Genomic DNA, 22,572 nt, shown 5'->3' with positions numbered 1-22,572 from the left:
AACTTTGGGATACAGAGTGGGTATAAAAATAATAAATCAGAGGAAATAGGGTAGGAATTGGGGAAGGGCTGAATGTGTGATGTGTGCATGTATGCCTTTAGCATCTTGTACCCAATTAAGATGTATACAACAATGCACCAAGTAAAAAAATTAAAAAAAAAAAAAACAATGTGTGCAGCAGATACCGCCTACAAGCTTAGTGCTCTAGAGCGACAGTCTGCAAACCGCCATCTGCAGGCCAAAACCAGCCCACCATTTGTTTTTAAAATAAAATATCGCCAGGCGTGGTGGCGCACACTTGTAATCCCAGCGCTTGGGAGGCAGAGACAGGAGGATTGCGCTGGTTCGGAGCCAGTCTTGCTGGCTTAAGAGACCCTGTTTCCAAATAAAAATATAAAACAGGTCTGGGAGTGTAGGCCAGAGGTAGAAGGGCTTCCAGGAATCCCAGTACCACCAAAAATAATAATAATAATAAAATATCAATCCGGGCGTGATGGCGCACACTTGTAATCCCCGTGCTTGGGAAGCGGAGACAGGAGGATTATGCAGGTTCGAAGCCAGCCATGCTGGCTTAGGAGACCCTGTTTCAAACAAACAAACAAAAAAAAAGTATAAAAATAGGTCTGGGAGTGTAGCCTAGAGGAAGAAGGGTTTCCAGGAACCCCAGTACCACCAAAAAAATAAAAAAATAATAAAATAAAATAAAATATCAAGCAGGGTATAGTGGCCCACACCTGTTATCCCAGTACTTGAGAGGGTGAGACAGGAGCATCACAGATTTGAGGGCAACTTCGGCAACCTAATGAGATCCTGTTTTAAAACAAATAAATACATAAAATAAAATAGGGATGGGGGTAGAGCCCAGAGGTGGAAAGCCCCTGTGTTCAGTCCCCAGTACCACAAAAATGAATGAATGAACCAGTGGAATACAGTTATAGCCAATCAGTCGCATGGTTTCTATGGCTGCTTTCTTGCTCCAAAAGCAGAAGTAAATAGTCATGAGAGAAATGGGATGACTCACAGAGCCTAACAGATTTACAATCTGGCCCTTCAGAAAGTAAGTTTGCTGATCCTTATTCTAGAGCTGTACTGTCCAACATGGAAACAACTAGCCAGCCACATGTGTTATTGTTATTGAGCACTTTAAATCTGATTTGTCCAAATTAAGTTGTGCTGTGTGAAACACATTAAATTTGAAGACTTTGTGAAAATAAGGATACAAAAATATCTCATTAACAACTCTAATACTGAGTATATTTTGAAATTGTAACATTCTAGATATATACATAGACTGAGTTAAATAAAGTACATTATGAAAGTTATTCTTGATTTTTTTTTTTTTTTTTTTTTTTTTTTTTTGGTGGGTCTGGTAATGGAACCCAGGGGCATTCGACCTCTGAGCTACACCCTCTGCCCTATTTTTTTTTTTTTTTTTTTAATTTGAAACCGAGTCTCACTGAGTTGCAGAGGGCCTCACTGAGTAGCTGAGGCTGTTCACGAACCGCGATCCTCGGGTCTCAGCCTCCCAAGCGCGGGGTTACAAGCGTGTGCCACCATGCCCGGCTTATTCTTGATTTTGAAACAGGGTCTCACTAAGTTGCAGAGGGCCTCACTAACTAGCCGAGGCTGGCTGAAAATCAGTGATCCTTCTGTCACAGCCTCCCGAGTAGTGGGACTTCAAGTGTGTGCAGCCATGCCTGGCCATAAAAATTAACTTTACCTGTTTTTATTTTATAATATAGTAACTAGAAAATTTTGAGTTACATCTGTAGTTTACATTATATTTTTATTGGACAGCAAAGCTCTACAGTTTAGATTTAATTCAGCTGTCAAGTAATTTACCTCATCCATTTTTTTAAGATAAAAACCTTGAAGTTCACATATTCAAATCTTCCTCCATATGTAGATTTTTGATACTGGGGATTGAACCCAAGCGCTTTCTACCTCTGAACTACAGCCCCAACCCTTTTTTATTTTAAAACAAGGTCTTGCTAAATTGCTGCAGCTGGCCTTGTACCTGCAATCCTCCTGGCTCAGCCTCCCAAACACTGGGATTACAGGTATGAGCCAACCATGTCCAGCACTGAGATAACTTCATGTAGGAAACAGTGGATTTCTGTGTATATTTCTGCCTTCTAAGCAACTGTCATTCATCAAAAGCACTAGTATTATGAAAAATTTATAAAAGATCCAGTTTTAAAGACTATAAAATTAATATTGCAAAATGTAACTTCTGGGCTTATAATTATAAAAACTATAAAAACACAATTATAACTGTGTAGAAATATGAAACAGAAGATAATACACCAAACAATAGTACTTATGCCTGGGTGATAAAATTTAGCACTATTTTAAAATTTTTATTTTCTATATTATTGTGATTTTGTTCTTACAGTTAAAATTATTAAAAGATATTTTAATAATTTCAAGACAAAAAACATAAAACCTCAAGGTATAAATTAATAAAATGGCAAGGTTAATATTTAGGAATAAAAGTGCAAAATTAAAATTTTAAACTGAATTAAACATTAAAAGTATATATACCTAATTTCCCAAAATGTTTCTACTGGAGCATCAGGATTCCACAAATCAATACTATCTAACTGATGAAGAACCAGCAAAGCCTGAATTTAAAAAAGAGAGAGAGAGAAAAGTCATTCAAATAATTTTTGGAAAAAATATCATTGGAGAACATTTTTACAAATGCTAACAAAGTAATGTAATTGTAACTTTGACATAGAGTAAAGACAAAAGAGAGAATACCAATCTCTAGACAAAACAAACAGGATGACATTACTTTATTCCTACCATTCTTATTCTAAATAACACACAGATAAACTTAAATGACTGTTTAATTCAAAACAACATATATGCACAAAAACCATCTTAAGCCAGGCATGGTGACACATGCACTTGGATTACTTGTAATCCCAGTACTTGGGAAGGCGAGATGGGGGATCACAGGTTTGTAGCCAGCTTCAGCAGCTTGTGAGGCCCTCTGCAACTTAGCAAGACCCTATTTCAAAATAAAGAATAGGGGGCTGATGGTGTAGCTTGAAGGTAGACTGCCCCTGGGTTCAATCCCCAGAACTGCAAAAATAAATAAAATATATAAATAAAACTATAAAAACCAAATCAAATGCATGAACTAAGTAGCTGGACTGACAACCTGCCTTGCACTAGAAAAAGACATATACATGTCTAACCTTGGACCACTACAAGCTACAAAAGAGAATAAAAATAACCCAGAGGCTGCCAAGGGAAGGAACGGTGGGAGACTGTGGAGTGATGAGTTTCATTTAGTAATGACAAAAACATCCTGGAATCAGATAGTGGCAACAGCTGTATGAACATGTAAATACACTTAAAAACCACTGACAGGCAGCCTTAAGATAGCAAACTTTGGCATGTGAATTCTGCTTCAATTTTAAAATCTATACAAATTAATAAATCTTTAAAAATAACTATAATTAGAAAACTTTGACCTTTTTCATTAAGCAGAAAAATGTACATGGCACAGGGGTGCGTGCCTGTAATCCTAGGGATTCCGAAGGCTCAGTAGGAGGACCGCTCGAGCTCATGTTGGAGGTCAGAATGGACAATATAACAAAACCCCATCTCAAGAAGAAAATGAAAAGAAGAAAAGAGAAAAGAAGGAAAGGAAAAGAAAAGAAAAAGAGCTAAGGATGTGGCTCAGTGGCATGGCGCTTGCCTAGCAATGCATGAGACCCTGGGTTCACTCCCCAGTACCAGCAAAACAATAAAAAAAAGTATTTGTAGAAGACTGCTGCTACCAGTGATATAAAGCAAATCAAACTCTACTTTCTCCATAGTTTCCATAACAAGGTATAAACACAACATAGCATTTGCAGAAACATTACCTACATATTACTAAAAAAAAAAAAAAAAAGCCATATACCAAAGGACCATCAAGAACGTACACAGAAAGGAAAACAAAAGGTTGTAGGTAGCTGCAGCCTAGCGTTCACTGCCCCTTACCTCCATAGCTTCCTGAGCAATCTCTGGCATGTGAGACTGAGGAACCAGCTGCACAAGCCCTGTAATCAATTCTGCTGTGCTGCCTTGGGTTTCAGGCCCCTGTTTCCTTGGATTCTGCAAGGTAAAAGACATTTCAATTTTAAAAGTCGATTGATTGAGATTACGAGGAGTAAAAAAAATAGTAACTTTTTAATTTTTTTTGTTTTGAAACAGGGTCTTGCTAGGTGACTGAGAGTCCCGCTGTATCATTGCTGAGGCTGTCCTTGAACCTGCAATCCTCCTGTCTCAGTCTCCAAAGTCACTGCATTTACAGGCATGTACCACCACACCTGGCCAGGGTTAAAAAAAAAAAAAAAATTAGCCAAGCGTGGTGGCACACACTTGTAATCCCAGCATTTGGGAGGTAGAGACCAGAGGATCGCAGTTCGCAGACAGCCTCAGCTACTTAGTGAGGCTCTCCGCAACTTAGTGAGATCCTGTTTCAAAATAAAAGAATAAAAAATAGGGCAGGGGGTATAGCTCGGAGGTCGAATGCCACTTAGTTCCATCCCCAGACCCACACACACAAAATAATTTTAGGAAGGTGTAAGGGGCTAGGAAATGTTTAGACTAAGTGGTTCAATCCCCAGTCTCTCCCTCCCCCTTCCTTCCTTCCTTCCTCTCTCTCTCTCTCTCTCTCTCTCTCTCTCTCTCACACACACACACACACACACACACACACACACACACACACACACACACACACACACACGGAAATTCCTAAACGAAAGCAAACAAAAATAGGTATTCTCTAATCAATTAAGAAATTCTATCAAGGACTAGGAGTAAAAATCAGTGGTAGAGTAATTGCCTACTATGCACAAGGCCCTGAGTTCAATCCCTAGTATTGAAAGAAAAGAAGCTGGTTTGGAAACCATTGGTTTTGAGCTAATAAATGGTTGTTACTAAAGGGAGAGAACATTCATGTTGGATTGGGACTGCATAACTAAGCCGTCAGCGCCCTTTAGTCGTGTAGAAAGGTCCTGCCCCAGCCTATAAGCTGTGTCAGAGGCAGAGCTAGAATCCACACCTCCAGATACCCAGACTTCAGCCCTTTTATTGTGGAAAAATACAGTATACTAAGCAAAAATAAATAAATAAATAAATAAATAAATAAATAAATAAAATACTGGTCTATATAAATGTGACTGTCAACCTACATAAAGAGACTGAAAGCTTGGTGCAAAAGCAGATGCCTGTCATCCCAGTACCTGGGAAGCTGAGATAGAAAGATTGCAGGTTCAAGTCCAGCCTCAGCAACCTGGGGAGATCATATTAACTTTTGTTAATTTGGAAACAGGTTCTCAAACTGGCATGGTGGTGCACTCCTATAATCCAAGTACTTGGGAAGGTGACAGGCTTTGAGGACAGCCTCAGCAAGTAGTGAGCCTCTCATCAAACCTAACAAGACCCTGTTCAAAGTAAAAATAAGATGGGGCCATAGTAGAGCTCAAAGGTAGAATACCCCTCAGTTCAATCTCCAGTACCCCTCTCCCCAAAAAAACAACCAGATTCTCCCTAAATTGCTGCGAGCCTTGCTAAGTTGCTGAGGAGAGTCTCAATCCTGTGATCCTCCTTTCTCAGCCTCCCAACTACTGGGACTATAGGGGTGTACCACCATGCCCGGCTCTAGTACAAAGTTTAAAAGAAAGAGGGGATGGGTGTGTAGCTCAGAGGCCCATCTGAGCTCAATTCCAAGTACCAAAAAAAGAGGGAAACTAAAATATTTGTCACTTGGAAAATCTATTTACGCTTCAAGAGTATATGGTGTATTTATGTGAGGATAACTTAACTTGTGTCCATATTTTATTTTGCTAACTACAAGTTCTTCCCCATTATAATGACCAAATTAAGCCCTCACCCCAGTATATGTATAATTCAAAACATTTATAGTCATTCCTTCATGACCCAATAGTATTTACTGAATATCAAAGACACAACAATTTAGAAAGATGTTCCCTGAAGTGCAGAAGCATGTTATCTCAGGAAGAAAAAAAATCAATAAAATAATCAGACCAAGTAAAAAACTGCAAATGAGACAGAGACTGAAGTTACCAGGTAACGAGGCCTAGTCAAGAAAGCTTCCTAGAGCAGTGATAACAGTTTAGAACTAGCAGAAATTATTATGTAAAAAAGGAGTAGGAAACAGATTGTAGGCAGAGGCAAGAAGCAAATACAGGGGCACATATGAGGAAATACGGTAAGTAAGAGGGACTGAAAGAACGGCAAAGTCAGGCACGTGGTCCCTGTACTCGGGAGGCTGAGACACAAGGATCACAGGTTTGAGGACAGCCTCAGCAAGCAGAGAGACTTTCATCAACCTAATGAGACCCTGCTCCCAAATAAGAAATAAAATCGGGCTGGGGGTGGAGCTTAAAGGTAGATGCCTCTGGGTTCAAAAAGAAAGGAGGAAAGAAAAAAAGCCATTATGACAAGAAGGGAAGTAAGGAAGACCGTTATGACTAGAGAAGATAAAGAAAAATGTAATGCCAGATGTGGAAGGGGTAGGGGAGAGAAAGGCCTTGTACATCTGCCTGGAGTCTGGTCTTTACCCCAAGAGCAAAGTCAACCAAAAGGCTAACACTGGGTAGGGACCATGATAGGATTTGCTATTAAAGAGATTGCTGTAAAGTATAGAGAAACGACCAGGGGGATACAAGAAATGATAGCGGCTAAATGACTTGGCTTGAAAAATAAGAGTAAAAGGGGCCGGGCGTGGTGGCGCACGCTTGTAATCCCCGCGCTTGGGAGGCGGAGACAGGAGGATCGCGCAGGTTCGAAGCCAGCCGCGCTGGCTTAAGAGACCCTGTTTCCAAATAAAATATAAAAATAGGTCTGGGAGCGTAGCCCGGAGGTAGAGCGGTTTCCAGGAACACCAGTACCACCAAAAAAAAAAAAAAAGTAAAAGGGATTAGGGCAGGGATGAAAGAAATGAAAGGCAACAATCCTATTACTTTTAAAATACTATGATTGAGAGAATTTATTATTTATTCCTTATCAACTAACATTTAGGATTGTGATACATAAAATACCAAGTAATCAAATATGTACAAAGGGTCTTTCACTATCATTCTGACATACGGTGACGTTGAGGAAAAACACTTAACCACTAGATGGCAGCAAAGGAAATAACTTTCATTACCTTTGGGAAACAGCAAATCTTCCTTAAATTCCCATTCTTCAGTTATTCGGCATAAAATACACTAAGGACTTTGGTACATACTTTTGTGGATGTGAATTACAGCCGTGTAAACAGAGGGATGCTGTAACGCCACAACTTAGGCCACAGAGCAAAAGGACGGGGAAAGGGCATTTCACCGCTTTCAAAGGCTCGTGATGAGAAGAAACTTTTTAGTTTGATGCCACCCACTTGTTAATTCTTGCTCTACGTTCCTGTGCTTTGGAGCTCTTGTTGAGAAAGTTACTGCCTGTGCGTCTAAGTTGGAGTGTTGAGCCTATGCCCTCTTCTAATAACTTCACAGTCTCTGGTCTAACTTTTAAGTCTCTGGTCCATCTCAAGTTGATTCCTGTGCACAGTAGGAGGTAAGGATTTAGTTCCATCTTTCTACAAATGGATAGCCAGTTCTCCCAGCAACATTTGTTGAAAAGGCTGTCTTTTCTCCAGTGTATGAGTTTGGCCCCTTTGTCAAAGATCAATTGACACTAAGTGTGTGGGTTTGTTTCTGTATCTTCAATTCTGTTCCACTGGTCCATCTGCCTGTTGTTGTGCCAATACCATTCTGTTTTTACTACTATGCTCTATAGTATAAGTTTATTTTCAACAAAGGAAACCATTAAGAACCTAAAGAGGAAGCCTACAGAATGGTAGGAGATCTTTACCAGCCACCACTGTGATAGAGGGCTAATATCCAGAATATACAAAGAGCTCAAAAGACTCTACACTAGCAAAACAAACAACCCAATCAAGAAATGGGCAACTGAACTGAATAGACACTTTACAAAAGAAGAGATACAAATGGCCAATAGATACATGAAAAGATGTTCAACATCACTAGCCATCAGGGAGATGCAAATCAAAACTACTCTGAGATTCCATCTAACCCCAATCAGAGTGGCAAACATAAAGAAGTCAAATAACAACAAATGCGGGCGAGGATGTGGGGAAAGAGAAAGTCCTTTACACTGTTAGTGGGAGTGCAAAGGAGTTCAGCCACTATGGAGATCAGTGTGGAGATTCCTCAGAAAACTGGGAATAGATCCACCATATGACCCAGCTCTACCTCCCCTGGGTATTTGTCCAAACGGGTTGAAATCAAAGAACTATAGTAACATATGCATACCCATGTTCAGAGCAGCACAATTCGTAATAGCCAAAATATGGAACCAACCTAGGTCTCCATCAACAGATGAATGGATTGCAAAATTATGGGAAATACACACAACGGAATTCTACTCAGCAATAAAGAACAAAATCATGTCATTCGCAAGAAGATAGAAAGACCTGGAGAACATTATGTTAAGTGCGATCAGCCAAGCACAGAAAGAGAAGGGACTTATGTCCTCTCTAACATGGTCAAACTAGGGAGTATTAGGGATACCAGAGGGACTCCAGACAATGGAGGAGAAATCTCATCCAAGCTAGAATGGAAGGAAAGGAGAGAAAGAAGGCTGAGGTTGATTAATGAAGGAACTACATCCGAATTTGTGTAAAAATATAAATATAGCATGATTGACCTGGACACTCATTGTTGGGAGGGGGAAAAGGAAAAGAGGGGGGCACTAAGCACAGTCTGAATGTATGCCATTTTCAATATGTCCCACATAAAAATAAAAACAATTAAAAAATCAAAGACTCACTGACAAATTTATGGAACTCTTCCAAGGGAAAGACTTAACTACTTATACTACTAGACTCTAAACTTTGGGTAGAGGCTGGGCGTGGTGGCACATGCTTATAATCCCAATACTTGGGAGGCTGAGACAGCAGGCCTGCAGGTTCACAGTCAGACTCAGCAACTGAGTGAGACCTTGTTTCAAAATAAAGAAGAAAATAAAGCTGGAGTATGGCTTGGAGATAGAATGCCCCTGAGTTGAATCCCCAGTACCACAAAAAATAAAAATAAAATTTGGATGGGCATTTCAAAAAGTTCAAAATAACACAGGCTTTCCTTTTAGGGTCACTGATCCTTTGGGGAGTATCTGTTTTTCTCTCACTTGTTCTCTGTCTCTCTCTCTCTCTCTCTCTCTCTCTCTCTCTCTCTCTCTGCCCTTGTGTTCAATCCCCAGTAGCACCAAAAACAAAAACAAAAACAAAATGATTGCTAACTATATCTGTATGATTACTATAATAACAACAGCTAGTTCTTCGTGATTATCATGCATCGGGATTTATTCCTAAAGCCTTAAATGTACTATTTCAATCATCTTAATGATCTCTGGGGTAGGCGCTATTATCCCCGCATTTCAGATGAGAACCTGAGCAACAGAGAGGTAAGGGAATCACCTAACTAGCAAATTAGTCTGTCTCGAGAGCCCAGGCTTTAATTACTTCATGTGATCACTTTAGTCACTCGCTCACATCAGTTCTTAATTACTCAGAGATCACAGTGATGCTCTCAAGAGGAACCAGCCCAAGAAGTAAGAGCAGAACTACAACGGTGACAAGCACTGGCCACACCCGCTTTCCTCCTTCCTCCTTCCAGTGCAGAATGTGCAGGCAGAGCCCAGGCTAATAGAAAGCTGCTAACGGAATACAGGGGGAGAGAAAAGGCTCAACTGTTTGCAATAGCAACTGGAGACTTAAAAGGAGCCGGGCACGGTGGCGCACGCTTGTAATCCCAGCATTCGGGAGGCTGAGACCAGAGGATCGCGGTTCGCGGACAGCCTCAGCTACTTAGTGAGGCCCTCTGCAACTCAGTGAGACCCGGTTTCCAAATAAAGAATAAAAAGAGCAAATGGGTGCTCATTACCTCCACCCCATCTCAGGACTATCAGAGTATACAGACGATGCCACAGAAATTATTAATGAGTAGGGACATTAAGAAGAAAGTTTAGGAAATCTGACCTAACTATATTAGCATTCTCTATGTTAAATGTGTTTTCTTAGGAATGTCTTAGTTTTTAGGTTATGATCAGAATGAACTCATAACTTTACATTTGCTAGGAACTATTTTTAAGGTATTGGTATAGTAACATAGTATAATAATTTCAAAGCATTTTTAAAAAATACTTACACAAAGCAAGAGCTTTGGATCTGCATGAATTAGTTTCACCATTGACAAAAGAAGATATTTATAGCTTCTTGTCTCCAGGTCTGTAGGTTTTTCTTTAAATTTAAGGCTTGTTACTTTTTCCTTAAATGTAAGACTCTAAGAACAAAACAAAAATATGGCATTACCTTGTAAGAATAGACATCAGATTCAAGATAATAGCTATACAACTTTTTAAAAGAAATTCATTATCCAAAAGCTTTGGAAAAATAGACATTTATATCACCAAATGCGTGGTATTAGTAGAAACACTAAATAAAAATAGTAAGCACAATGTTAATGTTATTAAATATTTTAAAATAAAGGCTGTTTTTATGCCACTTATTTTTATATAATCAGTCTAATAAGATTTATTATAATAAAAATTCATTAAAATACTAAAGGCTTAATATCAGGTTGACTCCTATGTAAAAAGTGATTTTATAAAATATGAAAACATAAGAGAAAAATATTTGGTCTATAGCTTTCACAAATACACACACTGGGAAACTCATTGAGCAAACACTTATCCCACACAGTGATCTACAGATATTTTGTAGACTCTACAAATATTAATTATAAGATGCATCATTATTTCCTATACCACAATAAATGAAAAGCCACTGTCAAGTATAAGAAACTATATAAAGACATGCTTTCAGTTTCAGAGAAACGTTAAAAAAGTGCTTCTTAAAACTGATGAAATGTACTATATAGGCAATCTCTGTATTTAGCAATCTAATTATAAATGCAGCTTTTTCCTTAGATGGCAGTCCATCTTTCAAACAAGAATGGATACATTTTGTCTGAAAAACATTTGTAAAAGAAAAATCTCTATGCAAAAGATCAGATCAAGGAAAATGTGCTTAATTACAGAGACTAGTACTATAGTAAACTAAAATAATTAACTATGGATGTTATTCAATCAAAACTACACCAGACATGCTGGTATATATATGCCAGTAATACAGTATTTAAGAGGCTGAGGCAGAAGGATCACAAGTTCAAGGCCAGCCTCAACAATTTAGCAAGACTCTCAGCAGCTTATGGAGATCCTGCTTCAAAATAAAAAATAAAAGCCAAGCATTTTGGCGCAGTCCTGTAATGCCAGTGTTTGGCAGGCTAAGACCTGAGGATTGCAGCAACTTGGTAAGATCCTGTTTCTGAATCAAAGCCTAAAAAATAAAGGGCTAGGGGTATGGTCCAAAGGTATAACGCCCCTGGGTTCAATGGTCAATACCACACACATACCTCCCCCCACACAAAAAACCTGCAACAATTATATTCTGGATCCAGTGATACCTTTATTCTTGTAAAGCATTTCCTTCTTTCCTTTAAAAAAGTCAAAACTATCTGCTTTTGACATGGATGCCTTTATGTGAGCATAGATGCAAATATATAGATAGCAAATTATGCAGCATCTATCCAACCATAATAAAAGTGTCCACGTAAACAGACTGTCTTCCTTCAAAGTTAAGTGGAAACAAACACCTACAGCACACGGCAACTGTTCTCAGTGATTAAGCACAAGAAATACATTTGTAAGAATACTGATGAGTTGTAGTCCTCAGGATCAGGGGTAAAGAGCTATTTAATATACATTTATGTTCAAGCATGTCATTACAGAACTGAAATATCAAAACTTACAAACAGTATTTGCTTTAATATTTCTAAGCCCCAAAACAAATGTTAACCAAATGTATTTAATAAATTGGTTTTAATGATTATTGAATAAATGGTATAATGTAAATTACACATTTTTTTGCTAGGCATGGTGATACACGCTTGCAATCCCAGAATTTAGGCGGCTGAGACAGAAATATCTCAGGTTTGCGGCCAGCCTAAGCTACTTAGTGAGGTCCTTCAAAACTTAGTGAGAATTTAAAATAAAATTAAAATAAAATTAAAAATAAAAGAATAAAAAATAGGGCTGGGGATGTATCTAGAAGGTAGAATGCTCCTGGCTTCAATCCTCAGTAGCGCACGCGTGCACACACACACACACACACACACACACACACACACACACCATTCATTTTTTTTTTATTCTAAGTCAAAGTATTTAACCTACAATCAAGTTGAAACCGTCATTGAACAAATTCATTTACTATGATGTAACAAAGCATATCCATTAAACCACTCTTGCCTGATGCCAACACTGCACAGGACCACAAGACCAGAGAATAACCAGCAAATACAAGAGTTATCTCTTACCTAATAATTATTTTCCAAAACATAAACATTGGTTTAATTATATCATCACTTGATCTCAGGTATCATTATGCAAATTTTGTTACAGTGTAGATGTATAATATAAAATATAAAACTGGAGAAATCTCAACTGGGCATGGAGGCACTTTGTGTGTGTGTGTGTGTGTGTGTGTGTGTGTGTGTGTGTGTGTGTGTGGTATTCAGGATGGAACCCAGGGGCATTGAATTTCCAAGCTACACCCTCAGCCCTATTTTTTAGTATTTTTTTGGTTTTTGAAATGGTCTCACTGAGTTGCGAAGGGCCTTGCTAAGTAGCTGAGGCTGTCTGTGAACCACGATCCTTAAGTCTCTGCCTCTGGAATGCTGGCATTACAAGCATGTATGCACCACCACGCCCGGCTCTGGAGGCACTTTTAATCCCAGTACTGGGAGGCTGACAGAGGAGGGTAACAGGTTCAAAGCCAGCCTCAGTAACTTAGCAAGACCCTGTTTCAAAATAAAAACTAAAATAGGGCTGGGGCTATAACTTAGTGACAGAGCACCTGGGTTCATTCCCAAACATCACCATCGCCAAATCAAAGACTTTGAGAAGCTATTCAAGAACCGTTTATCTAATGACCATTAGTAGGTTATATAAAGTCAAAAACAACTTGTAAAAGAAGAGATGTGTGTGTGTGTGTGTGTGTGTGTGTGTGTGTAATGTTCAACCTCTAAACTACACTCTCAGCCCTACTTTACTATTTATTTTATTTATTTATTTATTTGTTTGTTTATTTATTTTTGCAGTATTAGGAATTGGAACCCCCAGGGGCATTCTACCTCCAAGCTACACCCCCAGCCCTATATTTTATTCTTTATTTTGAAACAAGGTCTCACTGAGTTGCAAAGGGCCTCACTAAGTAGCTGAGGCTGTCTGTGAACCATGATCCTCCAGTCTCAGCCTCCCGAATGCTGGGATTACAAGCGTGCACCACCAGGCCAGGCTTACTTTTTTTTTTTTTTAGAAACAGGCTCTTACTAAGTTGCTAAGATCTTACTAAGTTGCTGAAGCTTGCCTCAAACCTGGAATCCTCCTGTCTAGCTGCCCAAAAACTAGAATCACGGGTTTGTGCCTCTGTGTCCAGCTAAGAAAAATATTCCTTAATTCAGATGTAAGAAAAAAATTTCTTTATTAACTTATCCTCTATAATGCAGATATTAGTAGGACTCCAAACTGGTACATGTGTTCTGGCCAAATAAGAGAAGCAGTTAGACCTGAGAAGAAAATTGTGAACCAGAGGCTTCTGGTGGCTATTAAGGGCCCAAACCTCTAGTTAACTTAAGACTAAATTATAGGCATATAAAAAGCATTTGCTGAACCCAAATTCCCTTTAAGACAAAAAAAAGTTTAGAAATCATATATATTTATAAAATTTATTGGACATCTACATATTTATTAAGTTTATTGGACAGCTATTATTGGCAGGCTTACATTTTATGAAAGCAAATCTTAGTTTTAAAATGCAAACGATAGATAAATGTTTCAAATTTTAATAAATACTACAAATGTACAAAGAAGAAGCTACAGCTCAGTGTTTATGAGCAATGCTAAAGAGTTTGAATGATTAAAAGCTCAAGGTAAGACAATATAATAATAGGTTAATGATAATAGGTAAACTAATAATATAATAGGCAAACTATATTATTAGAAACATGGTATCAGACACAGCATGCTATAGCTTTTACCAATTATTATTCCACTTAATATCTTAAGATCTTAATATGTCATCTTAATTTTTTAAATTTTTGTTAGGCTTGTGTTTCCCAAATGGGGGCAATCCAGATGGAGAAGTTTTCTTGAAACCATGTCAAAAAAGAAATTGACTCACTCATTCACTAACTATGTACTCCGTGTGCTCCAGGTGCCGGAGGCTGTTCTAAGGACAAGGGAAGCAGTACCGAGCAAGCCAGACAGCTCCTGCTTTCACCAACTAAGCCACGGCGTGGAGAGGCCCGAGGAGCCTGGCAGGACCCTGGACGGACGCTAGGAAACCTCAGGACTAACTGGGGGCCACTCACCGAGCGCCTGACTATTCGTATTTCACTGAACAAGGTTTGGACCTTCGTCGGATTAGCTGTTAGAACAAATCAAACAGAGCAAACACACATACACCGTGAAAGAGGTGAAGTAATAAAACGCCTTCCTATGTTAAAATCACACAAAGTAAAAAGAATCCGAAGAACACAGGAAACTTTATTCAACTAACTGCAGGGCTGCCTTGTGAAGAAGTTGGAAGTATTCTACGAAGCTCCAAAAGAAAGGGGTCAATACGGCAGGAAATGACAGAGGTATGATTATATCTTGTGGAAGAGAAAACTCTCCAGTAATTAGTTTTATCTACCAGGTAAATAACTTGTCACCAAAAAAGAGACGGTCACAAAATTCTAAACATGATATTATTTTACTCTTTTACTGATGAGACTCCTTGACTACTACTTCTGCAGGAAGCTGCAAGCTCAGATTTATCCGAGTCCCAAATCATTTGAGGTGATGCAAATGAGGGGCAGCACACTGAACGTATCAGGTGTCAAAACAGTTTCTCACTGGGGACTTCTGAGAACCTTCTGGTTTTCATGAGGAGAGGGTCATGGGATAGGTGCTAAAAAAGATGCTGCAGGTGTGTGGTGCACATACTTGAAAGGCTGAGACTGGAGGATCCCCAGGTTCCAGGCAAGAGTCAGCAATTTAGTGAAACCCCCAGCAGTTATCAAGATTCTCTTTCAAAAAAAAAAAAAAAATATATATATATATATATATATATACACACATACACACACACACACACACACACACACACACACACACACACACACACATATGGCTCAGAAGTGCAACACTCCTGAGCTCAATCCCCAGTACAGGAAAAAACAAAAAAAAAGCCTGGCGTGGTGGTATATGCTTATAACCCTAGTACTCGGAGGCTGAGACAGGAGGACTGCAGTTCGTAGCTGGCCTCAGCTGCTTAGTGACACCCTGTTTCAAAACAAAGAAGAAAAAAATGAGGCTGGAGGTGTAACTCGGAGGTAGAATGCCCCTGGGTTCAATCTTCAGTACTAGAAAAAATTAAAAAAGGAAGAAAAAACAGATGCCACCAAGCCAAAGACGCTGCTAGACACCCACAGTGGCAGGAGCCCCGAGCAGAGAGCTGTCCAGTCTAAAGGTCAGCGAGGCCAAGTTTAGGACGCCCTGGTGTAATGACAAACCGTCTCTACACCATCTGCCACGAGTGTACGCCTGTATTTCCAGTCTTCTCGGCCACCTGCGCTAAGTTCCTCATCAGATGCACTTGTGCCTGGACTCGCCATGGGAGCAGCTCAGCTCTGCGAGCATCAGGCCGCCAGCGTCAGCACCGTGCCTGGCGGCAGAGGGAGGCCGACACGCCGCCATGTTTGTTGTCTGACAGTTTCAAACGGTTTATGAGGAGTCACACTCAACTTGAGGATCTTCCAAATTCTGAGAGTGACTTATTCTAAAAATTTATATCATTCTAAACTTATTATTTTCTATGATGAAAGTATCAGCTAGAAAGCTGTCCTTTAGCTATTCCATACATATATTCATAAATCTCACAAATACATATAAACATACAAATATAAAAGCTTCAAAATGATTTTAAAAATTAAATGTATTATTTATACTTTCAAGGAATAATTAGAAATAAAAACCAAACTCTTATCACAGGTGTCCTTGGCCCAAAAAGAGTAAAATCTCTCTAGTTATCCCTTTTATAAAATAATGATCCGTAGTATAATACATTGCTTTTAAGAGTCAACCAACAACTAAAGCTTAAAAGTAAAATAATTAAATGTGGAAAACATCTTCAGATTACCAAGAAAAGACATTGTTCAAAAGAATAATTTAAGCTGGGTATGGTGGCATACGCTATATGTAATCCCAGCACTTGGGAGGTCGATACAGGAGGGCTGCAGGTTTGAGGACAGTTCCAGCAGATAGCAAGACTCTCGTCAACCTAGTGAGACCTTGCTTCCAAATAAATAAAACCGGGTTGGAGGTGTAACACGAAGGCAGAATGCCTCTGGGCTCCATCCCCAGCACCACACACACACACACACACACACACACACACACACAAAGAGTAATTTAAGCTGGGCAGGATGGCGCACACCTGTAACCCCAGTACTTGGGAGGCTGAGACAGTAAGGCTGCAGGTTTCAAGACCAGACTCAGAAATGGAGCGAGGTTCTCAGCAACCTGACAAGATCCTGTTTCAAAACAAATAATAAGGCACTAAAAATGGAATTCAGGATTTCTCACCGGTGCCATCCGAATGGCTGTGTGTGCTCCGCAACCCTGCACTGCTTTATGAAGTGTTTCACCAAACATATTTCGAAGTTCCACTGAATGACAATACACAGCGTCAATCTTGGGCCACCAATCCAATGCAGACTGGAGGGAAACAAAAACCAGAGAGAAGAAAGGGCACAATTTCCCATGAGCTGCGTGCTCGGTTACCACTGTAGGTTTAAGTTTTATGCTTTCGTGAGAAGCTTTCTAAGACCATGCAAACACACATCTTAACTTTCAGTCTTTAACTCAAACACTAACCCAAATATATTATATTTTAAAATAGAATAATCAGCATGTGCATATGAGATTTTTTCTCACTGAAAATTGAAATACAAAGTCTTTAGAGACCTAATTCTGTAGCCAATCTTAAGTTGAATGTTTCATACACATGCATATAGTGTATGTTTTTCCCAACTACAAATGCTATTATCAAAGCTTTAAAAGAGATTAGTGGTTCAACACAATCTTGAAAGAGTATGTGGTCAACCATTACTTAAAGGATTACAGACAATGATAATTACAACATGAAATTAGTAAATGAGATAAAGCCCTTAGTAAATCCATAATCTTGCGTTTATATGCAATGATGGCACAATACACGGAAGACTGGTGATAACCATAAACAAAGACAAGCTGGTCATCTCTTAGTATCTTTAAAAGAATTATTATATGTAGATATTTTTCTATTTTACTTAACATATCTAATCTTGATACCTAGTTTTAATGCCTATTTTATTTGAAAGTATATCTTTAAAATTTTACTTTAAATGAATTATTATAAAAACATTAACTATGAAAATCACTAAATTATAAAGTTTATCAGTTCATAGAAAATTAATGATGAATTTTTCATAACATATTAAGATTATGTACAAAACAGTATGACTTAAAATACAGAATTCCAATTTATGCTCCGGTTAAAAGAAACACCTGGAAGAATGACAATATATTCAAATAGTAAATAAAAAAGACTTAATAGCTTCACATCCCATTCCTGGATTCCTTCTCATTAAAAATCAAGTTGAGGTCTCAACATTTAACCTCATAATTCTCAGAATATTTTAAATAGCACTAAAGTTATTTTAACCTTAACCCAAACAGTGGATTACAAACTTCATTTACTAGACTGCAGAATATAACAATAGTTTATGGTACACCATTTGAACACTGAACTCCAATCAAAAAAGAATTATAAAGATGTGAGGAAAGATTGGTATGTGCGGGGAGGGCTCGGGAGACTGGAGACTGAGCCCAAGAGCTCAGACCACCAGGCTACATCCCCAGCCCTCTTTATGTTTTACTTTGAGGCAGGATCTAGATAAGTTGCCCAAACCAGCCTCGAACTTATGATCCTCCCTGCCTCGGCCATCCAAGTAGCTGAGATTACAGGTACAAGCCACTACACCTGGTATCCTACAAATACGTGTGTGTGTGCGTGTGTGTGTGTGTGTGAGTGTGAACATACTTTCATCAATTCCTTCCGAGATGTGTATGTGCGTGTGGTGCCAGGGATTGAACCCAAGGGCACTCTACCTCCAAGCTACACCTGCAGCCCTATTTTATTTTTTAGTTGGAAACAGAGTCTGGCTAACTTGCTCAGAGCCTTGCTGGCTTCACACTTGTGATCCTCCTATCTCAGCTTCCCACGTACTGAGATTATAGGTGTGCACCAACATGCCTGGCCAATTATTTTATTTAAGATGGTTTGTTCAAATAATCAATTCTCAATCTGGCAATATAGGAGATTTCACAAAATGGAATGATTTTGGTCATCTGACTTTCCAAAGCAATTAATGCAACTTGATTTTCCATATACTTACTAATTTATACAACTTGATTTAATCAGCTTAAAGTAAAAAAATGCTGAATGATGACAAAATACATTGAGAAAAGGGTCCTCTTCACCCTACAGGTTCCATAACATCTTGTTAGAAAATGATAAAGAGATATGCATCCTATTTAGCATCTTAACCAAATTACTGTGTTATTTTATTATTTTTGATAAACTGTTTAAACTGCATTGTGGTACTAGGTACACCTATAAAATAATTTTAGGCTTAATATTCAGTGATTTTCATACTTTTCACTTTTTATAATAAAATAATCCATCACTTTAAAGTAAATGATACACTCAAATAAAATAGTAACTAAAAACTGGGCATCATAGAGTTAGTAAAAAAAAAAATTATATAATCTTGAGCAGTTACTAAATGTGTCCTTTCTGAAACTAGTCCATTGAAATAGACATTTTTCCTTGAAAAATACTAAATTGATTGCCAAAAATATAAAACTTATATGAACAAATTATGTGGCAATTCCATTAAGAAATAATTTCAATGATCTTCAAATGCCTTGAAAATAATTCCTTTTACCATGAGTTCTCAGAAGAGATCCTCTCAATATGTGAACTGTCAATAAGTTACAAGAAACTGCCACAAGAAAAAGAAAGAAAACTACACCACAGCATATATGATGATAGCTAAGATAAACAGCTCATATGTGGATTATTATTATCATTTTTTTGTAAGTGGTACTGGGGTTCCTGGAAGCCCTTCTACCTCCGGGCTACACTCCCAGACCTATTTTATACTTTTCTATTTTTGGAAACAGGGTCTCTTACGCCAGCACGTCTGGCTTCAAACCTGCGCGATCTTCCTGTCTCTGCCTCCCAAGTGCGGGATTACAAGCATGCGCCACAATGCCCAGCTGTGGATTATTTTTTTTTAATTCCCAGTAAAATATCTAATTTAACCTAAAGGAAACTTAAAAGATTAAGTATATAACTGTAATTCACCTCTTATGGCATATCATAATAAAAAAGGTGATAGTTTAATCTTTTTTATGATATTATGGATTGTACCCAGGGGCATTCTATCTCTGAGCTACACCTCTAACCCTATTTTATTTTTATTTTGAAACAGGGTCTCACGAGGATGATGAGAGTCTATTTGCTGAAGCTGTCCTCGAACTGCAATCCTCCTGCCTCAATCTCCTAAGTGCTGGGATTACAGATGTGTACCACCATGCCCAGATTAAGTTTCATATTAAAAGCTGATAAAAAAAATTTGCATTGCAGTTAAATTCAAATAGTGAGTAGACTTTCAGATTTTCTAAGAAACAATGAAATGTTTTAGATCTAAAAGCAGTACTTAAGAATTGCGTTGCCGGGTGTGGTGGCGCACGCTTGTAATCCCTGTGGCTTGGGAGTCGGAGACAGGAGGATCACACAGGTCCGAAGCCAGTCTCGCTGACTTAAGAGACCCTGTTTCCAAATAAAAGTATAAAATAGGTCTGGGAGTGTAACCCAGAGGTAGAAGAGTTTCCAGGAACCCCAGTACCACCAAAGGAAAAAAAAAAAAAAAAAGAATTGCAATTAATGCCATATGTGGTGGTGCACGCTTGCAATCTCAGCATTTGGGAGGCTGAGACAGGAGGATCACTGTTCACAGACAGCCTCAGCTACTTAGTGAGGCCTTTGCAACTCAGTGAGACTCTATTTCAAAATAAAGAATAAAACATAGGGCTGGGAGTGTAGCTCAGAGGTAGAATGTCCCTGGGTTCCATTCCCAGTACTGCACAGAAAAGAAAAAAAAAATTGCATGAGTATAGCCAGGCGTGGTAGCACACTTGTAATCCCAGCATTCAGGAGGCTGAGATGGAAGGATCGCAGTTCAGGGACAGCCTCAGCTACTTTGTGGGGTCCTTTGCAATTCTGTGAGATACTGTTTCAAAATAAAGAATAAAAAATAGGGCTGGGGATGTAGCTAGAAGGCAGACTGCCCCTGAGTTCCATCCCTAGTACCACCAAAAAAAAGAAAAATTGCATGTTTCACAGAAGAAAAATAAAACTCTATATACCCTTACTATTTCTACATAAACTAAAAAAAAAAAAAAAATCAGTAAAACTTTAATCTTATTTGAGAATGTGACAGTTTTTAAAATTGTGTGAACTGCCAGGCATGGTGGCACAAGCTTGTAATCCCTGCGCTTGGGAGGCGGAGACAGGAGGATCACACTGGTTCGAAGCCAGCCGCACTGGCTTAAGAGACCCTGTTTCCAAATAAAAATAAATATATATATATATATATACAAAGATCTGGGAGTGTAGCCCGGAGGTAGAAGGGTTTCCAGGAACCCCAGTACCACCAAAAATTAAAAAATAAAAATAAAAATTGTGCGAACTGTCTAAAGAACCATGAAAGAAGAGAATTTATAAAATGTATAAAAATCATTTAAAAAGAAATTTCACAGTACTAATGAACTTAAGATCAGGATTCCAAATATCTAAAAAAAAAAAAACTTCCTGTGATTTCAAGACATAAAATATATCTGTAATAAATTTCTTTAGTTAAACTATAATAGACAATTCCATTAATTTTCATACTTTTATAAACAGACCTTTCCAGTCAGAAAATACCTTAGAGCCAGTATCTCTTAGCCTTAAACCAAAGGGAATGGAGGGCTGACAAAAAAATAAAAATTTACTAAACAATCTTTAATGGTCAAGTGTCACTTTCTAAGGAATAACTTTAAGAAATACTTTGGAGTAATATTTATGTTACTTTTAAGCTACTCCATCAAAAATTACTGATGCTTAATATTTTTTAATTAATCATACAGATTCTTTACGAAACAGATATTCGTGTTGACGACCTCAAATACAGACACACCCCTCATACATGCAGTGCTCGTTCCCACACAGGAGGATGCACAACCACTTCACCAAGTACACTGAGGCATGCACGAGGTACCACCAGGCAGGCTCGAGGCCCGACAGGAGCAGCTCAGCCACTTACAGCAGTGCCCAGTCCATGCTTGAAAGTGCTCTATATATTCAATTGTAGACAAAAACAGTTCACAATTAAGGCAACTAGCCACAAAGCATCAACCCAAACCCTTGGGTTTATTAAATACAAATTTTAAGCATTTATTACAAAACCATCCACTCTAATAAAAGGGATACTCTTGGTGTTATGAGCCAAAGGAGGAAAAAGTAACATTTTGCCTCTGATTATACATAAACCTGAAGTGGGGGCAGAGAAATCTTTTTTTTTTCCTTAATGAACTTAAAAGTAAACCCTGAGGGTACAATGCCCTGGTGGTTCACTGTACTGCCAAAAGTACAGCCACTTTCTTTTTCCAGTTTTTAGTACAAATATGACTTATCTACAATCAGATTCATTAAACGTTCCCTTTGGGAACAGAGTAGTCAATGTTACTTACACCTGTAATTTAACTCAGCGATACTCAACTGAGGAGGGTACCATTCCCCCCAGTTCATAATGCAGGGGTGTGGCCCACTTAACATCTAATGAGACAAGGACCACAGATGCTAAAGATCCTGCACCGCACAGGGCAGGCCTGAATAACAAACAGCAGTCTTTCCCAAATGCTTCTAACACTCCGTAGAGAAAGCTGAATGTATGGCCAAATAGCTCTAACAACAGCCATATTTCCCTTGAAGGTATGTCTAAAAAAAGGAAATATATAAAGAATTTGGTTTAATTCAATACATTCAAGTCAAATGAGAGGAAGGTAATTTCACCTCACCAAATAGTCTTAAAATGAAATTTGATTATAAATGGGATAAATATACTAAGTTATCAATGAGTAAAGCCTTTTTAAGGGAGAAAAACAAAAACAAGCTAACCAATTTACACGTAAACATCTATCAATGGATAAAATATTATGGAAATAACACCTGAGGACATTCAAGTTACAACTGTTTATACATAGATAAATGGAATTTTAAAGATCCATAGTATG

The 22,572-nt window shown here is 38.4% G+C and overlaps 1 protein-coding gene across 1 annotated transcript in view; it reads right to left on the bottom strand.

Moving 5' to 3' along the window:
- NF1 (neurofibromin 1) overlaps window positions 1-22,572 on the bottom strand; it is a gene marked incomplete at both ends in the record, with an annotated part of 286,281 nt that overhangs the window by 168,057 nt on the left and 95,652 nt on the right. Inside the window, 4 exon segments of the mRNA XM_080712594.1 lie at window positions 2,545-2,624; window positions 4,000-4,113; window positions 10,233-10,367; window positions 16,774-16,905. Coding sequence (XP_080568720.1) covers window positions 2,545-2,624; window positions 4,000-4,113; window positions 10,233-10,367; window positions 16,774-16,905 — 461 coding nt within the window.

The sequence above is a fragment of the Muscardinus avellanarius genome (genome assembly GCF_963383645.1).
Source record: "Muscardinus avellanarius genome assembly, chromosome: 16".
In the NCBI taxonomy this organism is placed as follows: Eukaryota; Metazoa; Chordata; class Mammalia; order Rodentia; family Gliridae; genus Muscardinus; species Muscardinus avellanarius.
The sequence above is the reverse complement of the archived record's forward strand: the minus strand, read 5'-3'. Positions and strand labels throughout refer to the sequence as shown.